We start from the raw sequence: 15406 nt of genomic DNA, 5'->3' as shown, positions 1-15406 counted from the left end.
AAGGTTGACGGATTCTGGAAACCTTGCCCTGCTCCCTTCTGGAGCCCTGAGTGATCCCACAGCATTGCTGTCAGTGGGAGGAAGGAGCATTTAGCTGTCAATCTTCTTCCTGTGTGTAATGCCAGTGTCTCCTTCCGTGTGCTCTGTGCAGCCACAGAGAAGAGCAGAGAGGGAAGGGCTGGGCTCAGGGCTGTGCCCTGGGTCTCTGCCTTGTGTGGCTCCTTTCTGGCCCCAGGGAACCTGAGATGCTCCTGCTCCAGCTGCCAAGCCCTGGCCCTGCTTGAGGCTCAGTTTAGAGCTGCTGGCAGCTCCAGGGAGTCCTTTCTCCCCTGACTGCCATGCAAGGGGCTCCTTCCATCCCACTGTGGGCCCACTGCAGGGACGTGGTCCCCCTGTCCTTGCTACTGAGTGGAAGGCAGAGAGGAGGGAGTGTCTTGGAGGGCAGCAGTCACCTGGGTGTACTCACTGCCACTCCAGCCTGAAGAAGAATCTTCAGCAGTGTCACGGGAGTTGTTCTGTCCTGACTTTCTTTGCAGATGAACCTGATGATGAAGATGATCCGGATTCCCAATCCATATCAGTTACTGAGCCTGATGATGAGGAAGATTATGAGGGTAGGTCAAGGCCTTTCCCCCTGGGAGAGCCGCCAGCTCAGAGCCCAAGGCTTGGCCAGGGTGGCATTGCTGCAGGTGCCAGGACAGAGCCGTACATGGTTGTGCCCTCACCCTGCGTGATCCTCTCACTGCTCCTGTGGCTCAGTGCTGCCTGTGCAGATCAGCAGACATGACTGAAGCTTCTGTGGCTGTTGAGTTATAGGTGTGTCTGCAGGGAGGACTTTCCCAGCTCCTGAGCTAAATTCTGCCAGCAAGCCCAGCTCCCATCACTGGGGTGTGTGGTGCCTCCCTGCTGATCCCACAGGCTGACCACTGGTTCTGTGGGATCCATTCCTGGGAAATGGAAATATTTTATATAATGGTCCCCTGAGAAAGAAGAACAAACCTATAGGAGATAGTAATGTAGCAATGGGGGAACTCAAATACCTGGACATAGTCCTGAATGATCTGGAGGGATGCCATGGTGGGTCCATGTCCCTCAGCCTCCTCCTGACACTCAGCAGCCAGGGGCTTTCTCTGCACATCTGGACACGCCGTGTGCCGGTACAGCAGGAAGGAATCCATGGTAGCCTCACTGCCCCACTGCTGCTTTCATGGCCTACAGGGCTGTTTCCCAGCCTGGCCTGGCTGCAGCTTCTCCCCAGCCTCTGCAGGAAAGCATTTTGCATCAGGTGACAGGGAACCCAAACTGCACCATGGGCCACGCACACCTTGAGATCCCCTGAAAATTTCCAGTTTCAGGCTAGTTCAGGTTTAGGGTCTGTTTGGAAGAGGGGTGGCCCTGGAGCATTTCCAAAACCGTGGGCATTTTCCTGATCCTTATCCATGTCTTTGACAAGTATTGCCTGGAGAAGACCAGCACAGCACAGAGAAATTGTGCCATTCGAGCTCAGGGGGTTGAGCAGTCTTGTGCCAAGGGGTGGCAAGGTGCCTGCAGGCCCCAGCTCTGGGGGAAACAGAGAACGTCCTGGCTGTATCCAGCGTGCTGCCAGCTCAGCAGTGGAGCACAGCACAGGCTCATGCTGCCCATTGCTCCCACAGATGCAGCTGGCACCACAGCACATGCTCAGAAGATCTGGGAGAGCATGAGAAGAGTTTTCTACCAGGGAACAGATGGTTTGATTAAGTTAATGGCCATTGTGGCTGGTGGAGCAGTTTTCCTGATGATGTGCTGTGCCGGAATCTGGTATTGCCAGAAGGGAAAACGGTGAGTGTTTTGCAATCTCGGCCTCAAACAGCTTCTTGAAAGGCTGCTCATAGTCAGGAAACATTCCCAGTGAGGCTGCTGTGCACTTGTGGGTAGGCCTTGGTTGCCCAAATAACTCTGCTGAGAGTTCTGCTGCTGCCCAGGCCTTTCATTGGCCTCTTAATTGCTGGGCCTTGTCCTGGGGAGCCCGCTGGGGCTGCAGCCAGTGCTGGCTCCCACTGAGGCTGCCTGGCCAAGAGCAGCCCCAGGAGCAGCAGGCAGAGGCAAAGCAAGGTGGGCAGGAGAAAGAGCGGGGACGAGATTGCCCTTGAAAGGCAGAGGCGCTCTGGGGCCCGCTCCTGGTCAGGGACCCTGCCCAGAGCCATCCCCTGCTCGCTGCGGCCTTGAGGGGCAGCTGTCCAGCTGGGCCAAGCTGTGCCAGCAGCTCCAGCCATGCTGGGGAGCCTTGGCCGCTCTGGGCCCTGCTGTTCAGGAGGGTCCCTGAGTGCCAGCGGTAGCTGGGGGCCTCAGCCACCTCCTCTCTCCACAGGAGCACCTCTGCAGCTTCAGAAGAGCAGCCAAAGATTTTAGTCTCTGAGAAGCTGACCTGTTATCCTCGCTCTCCACATCTCTCCCCATCTGCTGTGCTGCAGCTGCATCCCCGTCTTGAGGGCATCCCAAGACGCACACCTCCCAAGCGAGACCCTCTGCCCCTGAGCCCCCTGGCCCTGTTCCCTGGCCAGGACTGAAATTGGGCAGCCCCTGTCCACCAGAGCAGGGGTTGGCCCATGATTTTTGTTCAAATAAAGAGATGGAGCTCTCACCCCAGTGTCCAGCTGGTACCACCAGCAAAGCCCACATGGTACCAGCCCCGGCTGAGCTCCATGTCCAGGAGCAGGCGGGGCTGACCATGGTGTGGGCAGGCAGGAGCCAGGCAGGGGCTGCCGTGACCAGCGGTGGGGCCCCGAGGGGCTGGGGGAAGCCCATGCTGAGCGTCCCTGGGCTGTGAGGGCACATTTCCTTCAGTGGCATCACCTGGGCCTGCACCTCATGAGGCACACAGGGAAAATTTGGGCTCTCTCCTAAGGTGTGCAGGGATTCCCCATGAGGAGTGCAGTGGGGTTAAATTGAGAGGGGTTTTTACTCTTCTCAGCACAGCAAAGGGGACAGTCTTGGCTGAGGTTTTGCAGAGCTGGGAGGAAGCCTCTTGTGAGCCCTTGGGCCCGGCCTGTGGGCACAGCGGGCAGGTGGAGCCCATCCCTTGAGGCCAGTCCAGGCTGCTCGGGCCAGGCTGGGCCGGGTGAGCCGGGCCATTCTCTGGGGCACAGGAGGCACCCAGGGCTATAACTGGGGCCGTGGTTTTTCAGCTTGAAGGGAGGCTGGCTCTGTTGATTCAGAGGGCACAGCTTAGATCCCAGCTACCTTTGTAAACCTGCTGGGGAAGTGTTGAGGGCAGAGAGTTCCAACCCTTCTCACTGGGAAGCTGGGCTGATGCTGTGGGGTTTTTTAATTTTTTGGCCTCTAAATTTGTGTCCTGGCAGAGGATTAAGTTTGCTTGCTCTCAGTAAGCCCCTTTTCTTCTTGGTGCTGTTGTAAATGAAATTAAAATCAGACAACTAGATCTATTGAGTTAACAGCAATTAAATAACAAGGGAAAAAAATATACAATTTAGTGAATTGAATGTCCTGGTTTAGGGCAAATTTGGGAGAAAACCTCCAGTGGGGATCCCCCCCGGGAAGCAAACCCATGCGGCCCTTTTCCCCCCACCCCCCAACCAGTTCGGGAAGAGATTTCTCTGAGAGAAGTGGAAAAAACCTGTTTATTTCACAGGCACAGCACTACCCAGCACAAGAATGAACAATATCAAATTACAAAACCTCTCACCCTTCAGAAGAGATGACAAACTCCAGAGGGTCTCTTTCCTATGGGTGTTCGCTCTGTTATCAGTCCCTCTGGTGCTGGAAAATGCCGCTGCCCAAGCTGGGCTCCCGGTAGTCCACGGGGGCAAGCTCCCGGTGCTCCCCCGAGTCCCCAGTTCAGAGCAGGTTCAACTCAGAAAATTCAGATTTTCTTTTTCAGAAAAAGGGAAAGAAAACAGTCCAGGAAGACCTCTCTTCTCCGGCTAGTTGGAAAGCCAAGGCGATCTGTGTCTTGTTGTCTGTCTGTGCTGTAGTCAAAACTCCTGATGCGGGGGGAGCAATTACAGTCTGATAACAGACTTGGTGCTTCTTTTCCACTCACTTTTACTCTCAGATGGAATTTTAAGAATACAGAACCTGTGTCTGGGTTAGGTGGACAAATGGGGATACAATTTAACATCATAGTCAACCCGGGACATTCCACCCCTTATCCCCATATCGTCGACTTACTGACAAAACTAACATTCCAACTCTGCACACATTTACATACATAGAAACTTCCCCTCCGTTCCACCCAAAAAATACAAGCAATATATCCATCATGCCCCTGTCAAGCCCCACAACAAGCTACTGAATCCAGACCCCCCACGCTGGAGAGCTGCAGGATTCCCCACTCTCTCTTTTTACTCACTCAAAACTCCATCTTTCACCTGCTCATACCTTCAACACTTACACATTTCCTTCTATTTCATGTCTGCATGGTTTAATGTACAGACAATGGCAGTAACCTTTTACCCAATGATCAGGTCTCCCTGAGGTACACATCATGTTGTTCCATCTCTCTGCATTATCCACCATGTACAACCTGGTCCTTGAGCAAAGACAACCCCACAAATGGGTTTATCTGTGCCCGAGGTAGAATTGACCCAAACTGTCTTCCCTAGCAGACCTCTGACATGTACCACTGGGACTTTGTCTCCGTCTACTACATGTAAAGACTCAGACTGGGCAGGACCTGCTCGGTTGGTGGAACCTCTGGTGTTGACTAACCAGGTGGCCTTTGCTAGATGTTGCTCCCAGTTTTTAAAAGATCCTCCACCCAGTGTCTTTAAGGTGATTTTTAATAGTCCATTGTACCTCTCCACCTTCCCAGCAGCAGGTGCATGGTAGGGGATATGGTACACCCACTCAATGCCATGTTCCCTAGCCCAGCTGTTTATAAGGCTGTTCTTGAAATGAGTCCCATTGTCTGACTCAATCCTCTCAGGGGTGCCATGCCTCCAAAGGACCTGCTTTTCAAGTCCCAGGATGGTGTTCTGGGCAGTGGCATGAGGCACAGGGTAGGTTTCCAACCATCCTGTGGTACCTTCCACCATCGTGAGCACGTAGCGCTTGCCTTGGCGGGTTTGGGGCAGTGTGATGTAGTCAATCTGCCAGGCCTCCCCATACTTGTATCTGGACCATCGCCCACCGTACCAGAGGGTCTTCAACCGCTTAGCCTGTTTGATCGCAGCACATGTCTCACAGTCATGAATAACCTGGGAAATGCTGTCCATGGTTAAATCCACCCCTCGGTCTCGTGCCCACTTATAGGTGGCATCTCTACCCTGATGACCTGAGGCATCATGAGCCCATCGGGCTAGGAACAACTCTCCCTTATGTTCCCAATCCAAATCTATTTTTGACACTTGTATCTTTGCAGCCTGATCTACCTGCTTATTATTTTGGTGTTCCTCATTAGCTCTACTCTTGGGGACATGGGCATCTACGTGGCGGACTTTCACTGGTAGTCTCCTTACTCTAGCAGCAATATCTTTCCACTCTTTAGCAGCCCAAATTGGTTTTCCTCTACGCTGCCAATTAGCCTCTTTCCACCTCTCCAACCATCCCCACAGAGCATTGGCCACCATCTATGAATCCGTGTAGAGATAGAGCTTTGGCGACTTCTCTCTTTCAGCAAAGTCCAGGGCCAGTTGAACAGCTTTGAGTTCCGCAAGTTGACTTGATCCACCTTCTCCTTCAGTGGCCTCTGCGACCTGTCGTGTGGGGATCCATACGGCTGCTTTCCACTTCTGGTTCATCCCTACGACGCGACAGGAACCATCAGTGAAAAGAGCGTAGCGTGTTTCTTATGCTGGCAGCTGGTTATATGGTGGAGCTTCTTCAGCCCTTGCTACTTCCTCTTGTTCTTCATCTGTGAGACCAAAATTTTCACCTTCAGGCCAGTTTGTAATTATTTCCAAAATCCCAGGGCGGTTCAGTTTACCAATATGAGCGCGCTGCGTGATAAGAGCAATCCACTTGCTCCATGTGGCACTGGTTGCATGATGGGTGGAAGGAACCTTTCCCTTGATCATCCATTCTAGCACCGGTAGTCGGGGTGCCAGGAGGAGTTGGGCTTCAGTGCCAATCACTTCTGAGGCAGCTTGGACTCCTTCATAGGCTGCTAAAATTTCTTTTTCTGTTGGGGTGTAATGGGCTTCGGACCCTCTGTGGCTTCTACTCCAAAATCCTAGTGGTCGGCCTCGAGTCTCACCAGACACCTTCTGCCAAAGGCTCCAGGACAGACCATGGCTCCCAGCTGCAGAGTAGAGCATGTTCTTCACATCTGGTCCTGTTCTGACTGGGCCAAGGGCTACTGCATGGGCAATCTCCTGCTTGATCTGAGCAAAGGCTTGTTGCTGCTCAGGGCCCCAATGGAAATTATTCTTCTTCCAAGTGACCAGGTAAAGAGGGCTCACAATCTGACTGTATTCAGGAATATGCATTCTCCAAAACCCTATGGCACCTAAGAAAGCTTGTGTTTCCTTCTTATTAGTTGGTGGAGACATTGGTGTAATTTTGTTAATGACATCAGTAGGAATCTGACGCCGCCCATCTTGCCACTTCACCCCCAGGAACTGAATCTCACGAGCTGGTCCCTTAACTTTGCTCTTCTTGATGGCAAAACCAGATTCCAGGAGGATCTGGATGATTTTCTCTCCTTTCTCAAACACTTCTGCTGCTGTGTTCCCCCACACAATGATGTCATCTATGTACTGTAGATGTTCTGGAGCCTCACCCTTTTCCAGGCCAGCCTGGATCAGTCCATGGCAGATGGTGGGGCTGTGCTTCCATCCCTGGGGCAGTCGGTTCCAGGTGTACTGCACTCCCCTCCACGTGAAGGCAAACTGAGGCCTGCATTCTGCTGCCAGGGGAACGGAGAAAAATGCATTGGCAATGTCAGTAGTGGCGTACCACTTTGCTGCCTTGGACTCCAGCTCGTACTTGAGCTCCAGCATGTCCAGCACGGCAGCGCTCAGCGGTGGAGTCACTTCATTCAATGCACGATAGTCCACAGTCAATCTCCATTCTCCTTCAGATTTACGCACAGGCCAGATAGGGCTGTTGAAGGGTGAGTGGGGTTTGCTGACCACCCCTTGGCTCTCCAGCTCTCTCGTGCCCCACATTGGGCGCCAATGAATGTATTTGTCCTGGTTTAGGGCAAATTTGGGAGAAAACCCCCAATGGGGATCCCCCCTGGGAAGCAAACCCATGCGGCCCTTTTCCCCCCACCCCACGACCGGTTCGGGAAGAGATTTCTCTGAGAGAAGTGGAAAAAACCTGTTTATTTCACAGGCACAGCACTACCCAGCACAAGAATGAACAATATCAAATTACAAAACCTCTCGCCATTCAGAAGAGATGACAAACTTCAGAGGGTCTCTTTCCTGTGGGTGTTCGCTCTGTTATCAGTCCCTCTGGTGCTGGAAAATGCCGCTGCCCAAGCTGGGCTCCCGGTAGTCCACGGGGGCAAGCTCCCGGTGCTCCCCCGAGTCCCCAGTTCAGAGCAGGTTCGACTCAGAAAATTCAGATTTTCTTTTTCAGAAAAAGGGAAAGAAAACAGTCCAGGAAAACCTCTCTTCTCCGGCTAGTTGGAAAGCCAAGGCGATCTGTGTCTTGTTGTCTGTCTGTGCTGTAGTCAAAACTCCTGATGTGGGGGGAGCAAGTACAGTCTGATAACAGACCCAGTGCTTCTTTTCCACTCACTTTTACTCTCAGATGGAATTTTAAGAATACAGAACCTGTGTCTGGGTTAGGTGGATGAATGGGGATACAATTTAACATCATAATCAACCCGGGACACAAGGGAAAAAAATATACCATTTAGTGAATTGAATACAAGGATGCAATATAATAAAATAATACTATTTAGTGGATTGAATAGAAATTTGGTATAAAAGGAAAACAATTCAGTAAAAGAGTACAATTTAGTGAATATCTTCATATATATATATGTATGTGAATATAATTTGCTAGTAATTGAGTATGATTAAAGCATGAGCAAAACTGACTGGGGTATGGGCAGGGCTTCTCACCCTGCCTCACGTACCAAAACAAAGCAATTCAAACTAAACTTATATACTGTATGCTTATACATATTCATTCATGTTTCCCCTAAGTCTCCTCCTGTTTTTGATTCTTTAATTTTACATCACTATTCTTCATGGCGCAAGCCTCACTTGTTGCTAGGGGGTCTTCAGTCTCCTTTCGATGGTATTTTGGATGAAGGCTTACGCTCATCCTCATTGTCCTCTGGATAACCTTACAGGTTTTGCATGTGTACTAAGTGTTATGTAAATAAGCATTGTGTTCCACTAATTAGTCTTACACTTCATAATCTTCAGGCCTATGCCTAAAGTTGTTCCAACTTTATCCATCTCAAGGTTGATTTCTTCTTGGGACACCACTTACCTCAAAACTACATCCTGTACCTTAATTTCAACACGTAACATCTGCAAAGGGGTACATCTGCCTTGTATCACCAATTCCCTTGATTGCTTCTAATAATAACTTTCCAAATAGTTACAATTTAGTTAGCACAAATCATTTCCATTTATTACGCTCCCCAAATTCCACTCCCAACATCTCCCCCGCTTCCAGCTCAGGATGGTGCCCTGATGAGACCCCTCCCCAAATCCCACCCCCAAGACACCTCCCCATCGCTGGAAAATCCCCCAAATCTCACTCCAAAATTGGAAATCCTCCCTGAGACCCCTCCCCAAATTCAGGCCTCCCCAAAATGCCCCTCCTCACTGGGATTAGGACCTCTCCCCATCAATGGAAATTCCCCCAAAAGACAAAAAATCCTCCCCAAATCCCCTTCCCAAAATCAGAACTCCACCAGGACCCCTGAATTTCCCCCCAAAACCACCAAATTTTCCCCCCCAAATCCCCAATTTTTTTCCCCAAATCCCAAATCCTCTCCCTAAAAACCCCAAAGTTCTCCCCAAAGCCCCAAACTTCCTCCCCAAACACCCAAATGTTAGAAAAAAATCCTTAAATTCTTGCCCTAAAACCCCAAAATTCCCCCCAGGACCTTCAGAGTTTCACCCCAAAACCCCAAATTTCCCCCCGAACCCCCAAATTTCTGCAATTCCACCCCAAAACATGGGAGAACTCCCCAAAAAACCAGCAAGCCTTCCCAAAACCTCCACCAAAATTGCAACTCTCTCCCCAAAAATCACCAAAAATCTGAGAACATAAATTTTTTCACGCCACGGGTGGGGGAAGAAACACCAGAAATCTCAGGATTTTTTTCTGTTTTTTTGGGGAGGGGGGTCTCCCTGTTTCCTGTCCCCCCCAGATGACCCCACCCCAAAGTTCCTGCCCCTCAGCCCCCCAAATTGAGTATAAATAAATAAAAAGAGGAAAAAAGAAAAAAAAAGGGGGGGGGAAAGGTAAAAATAAAAAATAAAGCCAGAAAAAAAGTAAAAAAAATATTTTCTCACCTCAATTTGGGAGGAGAGGGATGGAGGAAATATTGGTGGAGGGGGTGAACCTCCAGAAAAAAAATTGAGGGACCCCCCCAAAAAAATTGGGGGAACCCCCCCCAAAAGCTCACTTCAAAAAATGCCAAAACCATCAAAAATGAAAAAAAAAATAGTAAATAAAAAAATGAAAAATTTGGGGAAAACACACAAAAAATGCATTAAAAATGGAGGAACTCCCCCTTGAATCCAAGGGATTTTGGAGAATTTTCTTTTCCTAAAGCCATGGTTTTTTTGGGGTGGCAAGGGAGGAGAGATCCCCTCCAAATTCCTGGGGGCATCCCGGAGATCCAGTGGAGGCACCTGGTCCGGGAGGGGACAGAAAGGGCATTTTACAGAAATTAAGGGAATTTTGGAGGATTTGGGCAAATATTAGATAATTCTGGGATTTTTGGGGGGTCTGGGGTGGGGGGGGGGGGGGGTTGTGTCTCAATTTTGCGGGGTCTTGCATTCCAGGGCCGCAGGATCATGTCCAGGGAAGCCACAGTTACCCGGAACAGGCACGGGACACCAATGAGATGGGACTCTGCTCAGGAAACAATTTATCCAGCTCAGGAACAAACTCAGATCCAGAGACAGCCCCGAACAGAGGCAGGGAGATGGGTTTTGAGAATCAGGGTGGAGCTCAAAATCAGGGACGACTGGGAACACAGCAAGGGAGAAACACCAGGGGCCCAAAGCCAATCAGAAATCCCTGGGCTGCCACCCCACGAGGGTGGAGTTTCTTCCTGGGCTCGCAGGGCCCATACTCCAAGGCAGAGGGATGGAATTCCCTCTTGCCCACACCTCTCACTTTAATCATGTTCAATTGAAACCAAATCTTTGCCTCCCTGGGCAGGGGCACCTCACACAAAAGCTCACCCAGTAATGGGCTCCCCCTCCCTTCACCATCCCCAAAATTTGGCTGTCTCATTGCAGACCCCACCGCACCTCCCCAATCCCAAGGCCAACCCATCTCATCTCTGCTGGACATCAAGACCTCCTTCCCAACCCCTATTTTGCCCATTTCACACCTCCCAATCCCTATCCCACCCATCCTGCCCCACCCAATGCCCATCTCACCCCACCTGATTTGCCTCCCACTTCACCCAGTCCCCTTCCAACCCCATTCCACCTGATGCCTTGAGAAGGCTGACCTAGAACAGAGGCTGCACAGAGGTAAGAATAAAGTTTATTAAAAGGCCTTAAAAGATATGCTTTGGGCAGTACAAGAGCCTGGCCAGGGCTACACCCAAGATCAACCAAAAATGGCCACAAAAATGGATGAACAACTGATTGTAAGGTCTCACATTTTTGTAAGCTTAGGTCCATCTGCATATTGGGATTAATGGTCCAATTACAGCTTCAGATGATGAAGTCCCATCCTTCTTGTTTTCTTCCTTTAGTCCACCCTTGTTTATGCTTTTGGGCCTGAAACTTGTAACAACTGCCCTTGGTATCAAGCTAGAAAAGGAATCATTTTGTCTACCTACTCTGTGAAGAGAGCTCACTAACACTTAATATGAAGTTCAAAACTATAAACCTAGCCAGTGCAGAATATGAAAAACATGAAAGCTAAAGCTTAAGGCATCACACCCTTAGAGGCTGTGGAATGGTAGAATTTTGGAGTGGTTTAGAGGTGGCAGATCAAACCCTCTCATCCCTTTGAATGCCAAGAAATGGAGACAACTACACCAAATACCGCCACAACCCCCAAGTTTCTCCCTAAATCCCAGATTCCCTTGAAACACTAGTAAAAAGTGAGGCTTAAGATGCTTTTGATGAATTTGTTGATTTTTACCCCAATTTTGTCTGTTTTACAAGGATGAAGATGAACCAAAAGATAATTGAAACCAAACTAAAATGACCACCAGCCCAGTGTCTTCCCAACACAGATCACTGGTAATATGGGTCATCAGGGCTTTGCCCAACGTAGGTCCTCTGATGGGGGATGGAGTTGGGGCAGCACACAAAGCTCTTCCTGGAGTTGGGGCAGCACACAAAGCTCTTCCTGCACTTGGGGCACTCGCAGGGCTTCCCTTACTGGTGCCTCTGTTGGTGTTTGGTCAAGTGAGAGCTCTGGGTGAATCTCTTCCCACACTGGGGACACTTGTAGAGCCTCTCCCCAGTGTGGATGCGCCTGTGGGTGTCGAGGGTGGAGTTGTGCTTGAAGCCCTTGCTGTAGTCGGGGCAGCGGAAGAGCCTCTCCTCTGTGTGAATCCACTGGTGCTGGAGAAGATGGGAACTGGTCTGAAACCTCTTCCCACATTCGGGGCACTCATAGGGCCTCTCCCCAGCGTGGATCATCTGGTGAATGGTCAGTTGGGACCTCTGGCTGAAGGTCATCCCACAGTCCCCACACTCATAGGGCTGTTCCCCAGTGTGGGTCCTCTGGTGGATGGTCAGGTAGGAGCTGTTTCTGAAGCTCTTCCCACATTCCCCACACTTGAAAGGCCTCTCCCCAGTGTGGATGCGCCGGTGCCTATTGAGGTTGGAGTTGTGATTGAAGCCCCCACCACAGTCAGGGCAGCGGAAGGGCCTCTCCTCTGTATGAATCCGCTGGTGCTGGAGGAGAGTGGAGCTGGTCTGAAACCTCTTCCCACACTCAGAACACTCGTAGGGCCTCTCCCCAGTGTGAATGCATTGGTGGATGATGAGTTTGGAGTTGAAGCTGAAGCCCTTCCCACATTTCTCACACTCGTAGGGCCATTCCCCAGTGTGAATCATCTGATGCTGGATCAGGCTGTTGCTGTGGCGGAAGCTCTTCCCACACTCCAAGCACTTGTAGTGTTTCTGCCCTTTGTGAAGCTGCTCATGGACCACCAGCTCAGAGCCCCGGCTGGATCTCCGGCCACCTTCCCGGCACCGGGTGGGTCTTTCCTCCTCAGAGCACCCTGGGATGGGTTTGGAGCCCCTCCTCCTGCAGGATCTCCGGGGCTTTTCCTCCCCATTGGATTCCTGCACTGTGGAACTGCGCAAATCAGCCTCTTCCATGAGGCTCTGCTGCAGGGATTTTTCCTCCCTGGTCTCCATCCTCAGCTCCATGTCTGGGGGAGGAAGGACAAGGAGAGGATGGGATTTGCCTCCGTGCCAGAGGGAAGGGGAAGGAGATCCCCCCAGTGCATCCACAGCAGGACGGTGTCGGCAGCGGGGTTGTCCTGCAGCCGGGGGCCAGGCTGGGCTGGGAGATGGAGCAGGAGAGAGAGGGAAAGGGGCACTGACTTCCTCCTCACCTGCTTGGGTGTCCCGGGGCATCTTCCTCTTCCTCACAGCCTCCTCCTCAATCTGGACAAAGCTTGGGAATCAAAAATCCTGTCTTGGGGAAAAATACGATTCATGAGCACATGGGCTGAGGGGGTTCATTCTGCCCATGTTCATCTCTAGAAGTCAACAAGCATCTGGAGTCCATAAAAAACCCCAAACACCCAGATTCAGCCCTGAAAATGCCTCCCAGGAGTTCCCCATCTCTGGTCTCTCCCCTTTGGTGTTCAGGGTTTCCCTCCCATCCCAGCTCCTGGAGGTCATGCTTGCACTGGGGGTCCCCAGTCTACTCAGTCCCTGCCCTCCCCAGGCTGCTGGGAGTGCCAGGAATCCGAGAAGTTCCCCGTTTCCATCTCAGCACTTAGGGATGCTGGAGGTTTTTGGGGCTTCAGAGTCCCTTCTCCCCTTATTCTCTGCTTTGGGGTGCAGGGGGTCCAAGGAGTCCCCCCTGCCCCTCTCCAGGCTGTTGAGGGTCCCGTGAATTGTGGCGCTCCCCCTCTCTGGGCTCCCCACTTTGGGATCCTGGGGGACACAGGGCTCTGCTCCTCCAGGCTGCCTCTGCCAGCAGCTGCCACCAGGAACCCCCAATGTCCCGCCAAGGGGCATTTTGCATACAGCTTTGGAGTTCTTCATTCTTCAAACATCACCCACAAAAAAACCCAACCCAGGAACCCTCCAGGATATCAGGGCCAAGCTCCCCCACCCCTGTCAGCTGTGGGATGCGGGGTGATGATCCCACGGGTGGGAGCTGTGAATTCAGGGTGTGCTGGGCCTTGTGGTTCCTTCTCCTTTCCCTGATCCTCCTCTGTCCCTCCTCTTCCTCTTCCTCCTGCTCCGCCTCTTCCTCCCTCCTCCACCTCCTCCCTAACACCACTCCCTTCTCCTACTTCCGTCCCTTCTTGCTTTCCTTCATCCTTCCACTTCCATCCCTCCTCCTCCTCCCCCAGGAGCAGCAACACCCTCGGTGCCCCGTTCCCGAACCCCTCACAGCCCACAGCAGGAGCGGGGATAGAGCCGGGACAGGTTGGGATGGGCAGCGCGGGGCTCTCCGCTGCTCCCACCCGCTGGGGATGGAGGGAACCCGGCCCAGGGAAAAGGAGAGGGAAACTGGGAAAATTGGGGGCTGCAGATCCCCCAAAACTGGGGCTGGCTGGGGACCCTGGCTGGGGACTGCCAGACCTTGGGGCTCCTCTGGGGAGATGCGGGAGGGGGGAACACAGAGAGGACTGGGGGATCCCAGGAGTGGCAGAACTGGCAGGGACTGGTTTGTACTGGGATCATCCTGGGATCGTCCTGGCAGTGGCTGAGATTGCACTGGCTGTGTACTGACATCATCCTGGGATATCATACTGGGATCGTCCTGGCAGTGAGTAGGAGCCTGCAGGGGGCAACTGAGACCAGGTTGTGAGGAACTGGGAATATGCCCTGCGCTCCCCAGAACCCTAGGATCACCCCCCATAGGTCCCATGTGTCCCCCAGACCCTTCAGGATCCCCAAAGGGATCCTCCCTTCAGGAGCGCCCGTTCAGGACCCCCCAAAGCGTCCCTGGATCCCTGAATGCTCCCGACGCCACAGATGCCCCTTCCAGACACGGCTGGGAATTCATCTCCCATCATCCCAGAACACGGTTCCACGCCCAAACCTCCTGCCGTGCCCCAGACCCCAAAGAGCCCGGTTACAGCTCCCCAGGTTCCCCCCAAGTGCTCCCGAGCCGTATACATTTGCCCGAGGACCTGCAGCCACGGCTCGGACGCAGAAGTGCTCTCCAAGTGCTTCCCTGAACCGCAAAACGCGCCTTCCGAGCCACTTCCGGGACTACAGCTCCCATCATGCTCTGTGGCGCCATAGAGCGCTATTGCAGCCGGGACTTCATCTCCCGTCATGCCCCGCGCATCACCGGAATCCATTTGAGGTACGCTTCCAACTCCCGTGATGCTCCGCGGCACCATTAAACTGTATTATATCGGCGCCTATAGCTCCCATCATCCGCTGCACCCCATGAAGCCCCGTTACAGCCCCCCAAGTGCCTGCCCGGACCCCGGAGGGCCCCCAGATTCTCCTCCCTGGCCCCCAAGTGCTCCCCCGGACCCCGAATTGTCCCACAGAATCCCTAAGTGCCCCTCCAAGAGCCCACCCAGCTCCCCAAGTGTCCTCCAGACCCCCAGGTTGTCTCTATATTCCCTCCCCAGACCCAAAACTGCCTCAAATGTTCCCCAGAAAAGTCTCCATAGAGCCCAAAGTGGCTCCCTTTGCCCAGTCGGAGAAAATGATAAAAATCATGATCAAAGGACTAAAAGTAGGACAAATTAGCATAAGGAGGGAGAAATAGTGATCAATTAATTAATGAAGGGAATGGTGGTACTTTGAACCAAGGACTGATAATGTTTTTTGTTCCTAAAATTGTATCAAATCTTTTATATAACTATAAAAATTAGATTATAAAAACACAGAATAATATTATTATTAAAAATGAAATTTTATTTTTATTAATTAATTAGATTTTATTGATAAAGAAAAGTCGATAAATGTTTTCAATGTTTTGGGATGTCAGTCCCACGTGGGCCATGTCAGACATGCTGAGGCTCGGGGTGAGGAGCAGGTTGTCCAAACAGGGGCAGCCTGCAAGGGATTCATTCTTCTCTGTGACCAGACTGCCTAAGGAGACATTCAGCATCAGGATGGTAAAGAGTAAATCA

At 51.8% G+C, this 15406-nt stretch overlaps 2 protein-coding genes across 3 annotated transcripts in view; one reads left to right on the top strand and one right to left on the bottom strand.

The window, feature by feature from the left end:
* The window catches only part of LOC147646957 (uncharacterized), a 106304-nt gene extending 103681 nt beyond the window's left edge, over positions 1-2623 (top strand). For both annotated transcript variants that reach the window (XM_086872782.1, XM_086872783.1), the window contains exons 11-13: positions 537-614; positions 1656-1821; positions 2351-2623. In XM_086872782.1, coding sequence (XP_086728908.1) covers positions 537-614; positions 1656-1821; positions 2351-2549 — 443 coding nt within the window. In that variant the 3' untranslated portion in view covers positions 2550-2623. The remainder of the gene's footprint in view (positions 1-536; positions 615-1655; positions 1822-2350) is intronic.
* LOC111945414 (uncharacterized) overlaps positions 1-14593 on the bottom strand; it is a 125356-nt gene extending 110763 nt beyond the window's left edge. The window contains 3 exon segments of the mRNA XM_086872731.1: positions 11748-12304; positions 12683-12744; positions 14430-14593. Coding sequence (XP_086728857.1) covers positions 11748-12304; positions 12683-12744; positions 14430-14593 — 783 coding nt within the window.
* Between the last annotated feature and the right edge of the window lie 813 nt (positions 14594-15406).

Source organism: Cyanistes caeruleus, unplaced genomic scaffold (genome assembly GCF_971803275.1).
Source record: "Cyanistes caeruleus unplaced genomic scaffold, bCyaCae1.hap1.1 HAP1_SCAFFOLD_76, whole genome shotgun sequence".
Taxonomy (NCBI): Eukaryota; Metazoa; Chordata; class Aves; order Passeriformes; family Paridae; genus Cyanistes; species Cyanistes caeruleus.
The sequence above is the reverse complement of the archived record's forward strand: the minus strand, read 5'-3'. Positions and strand labels throughout refer to the sequence as shown.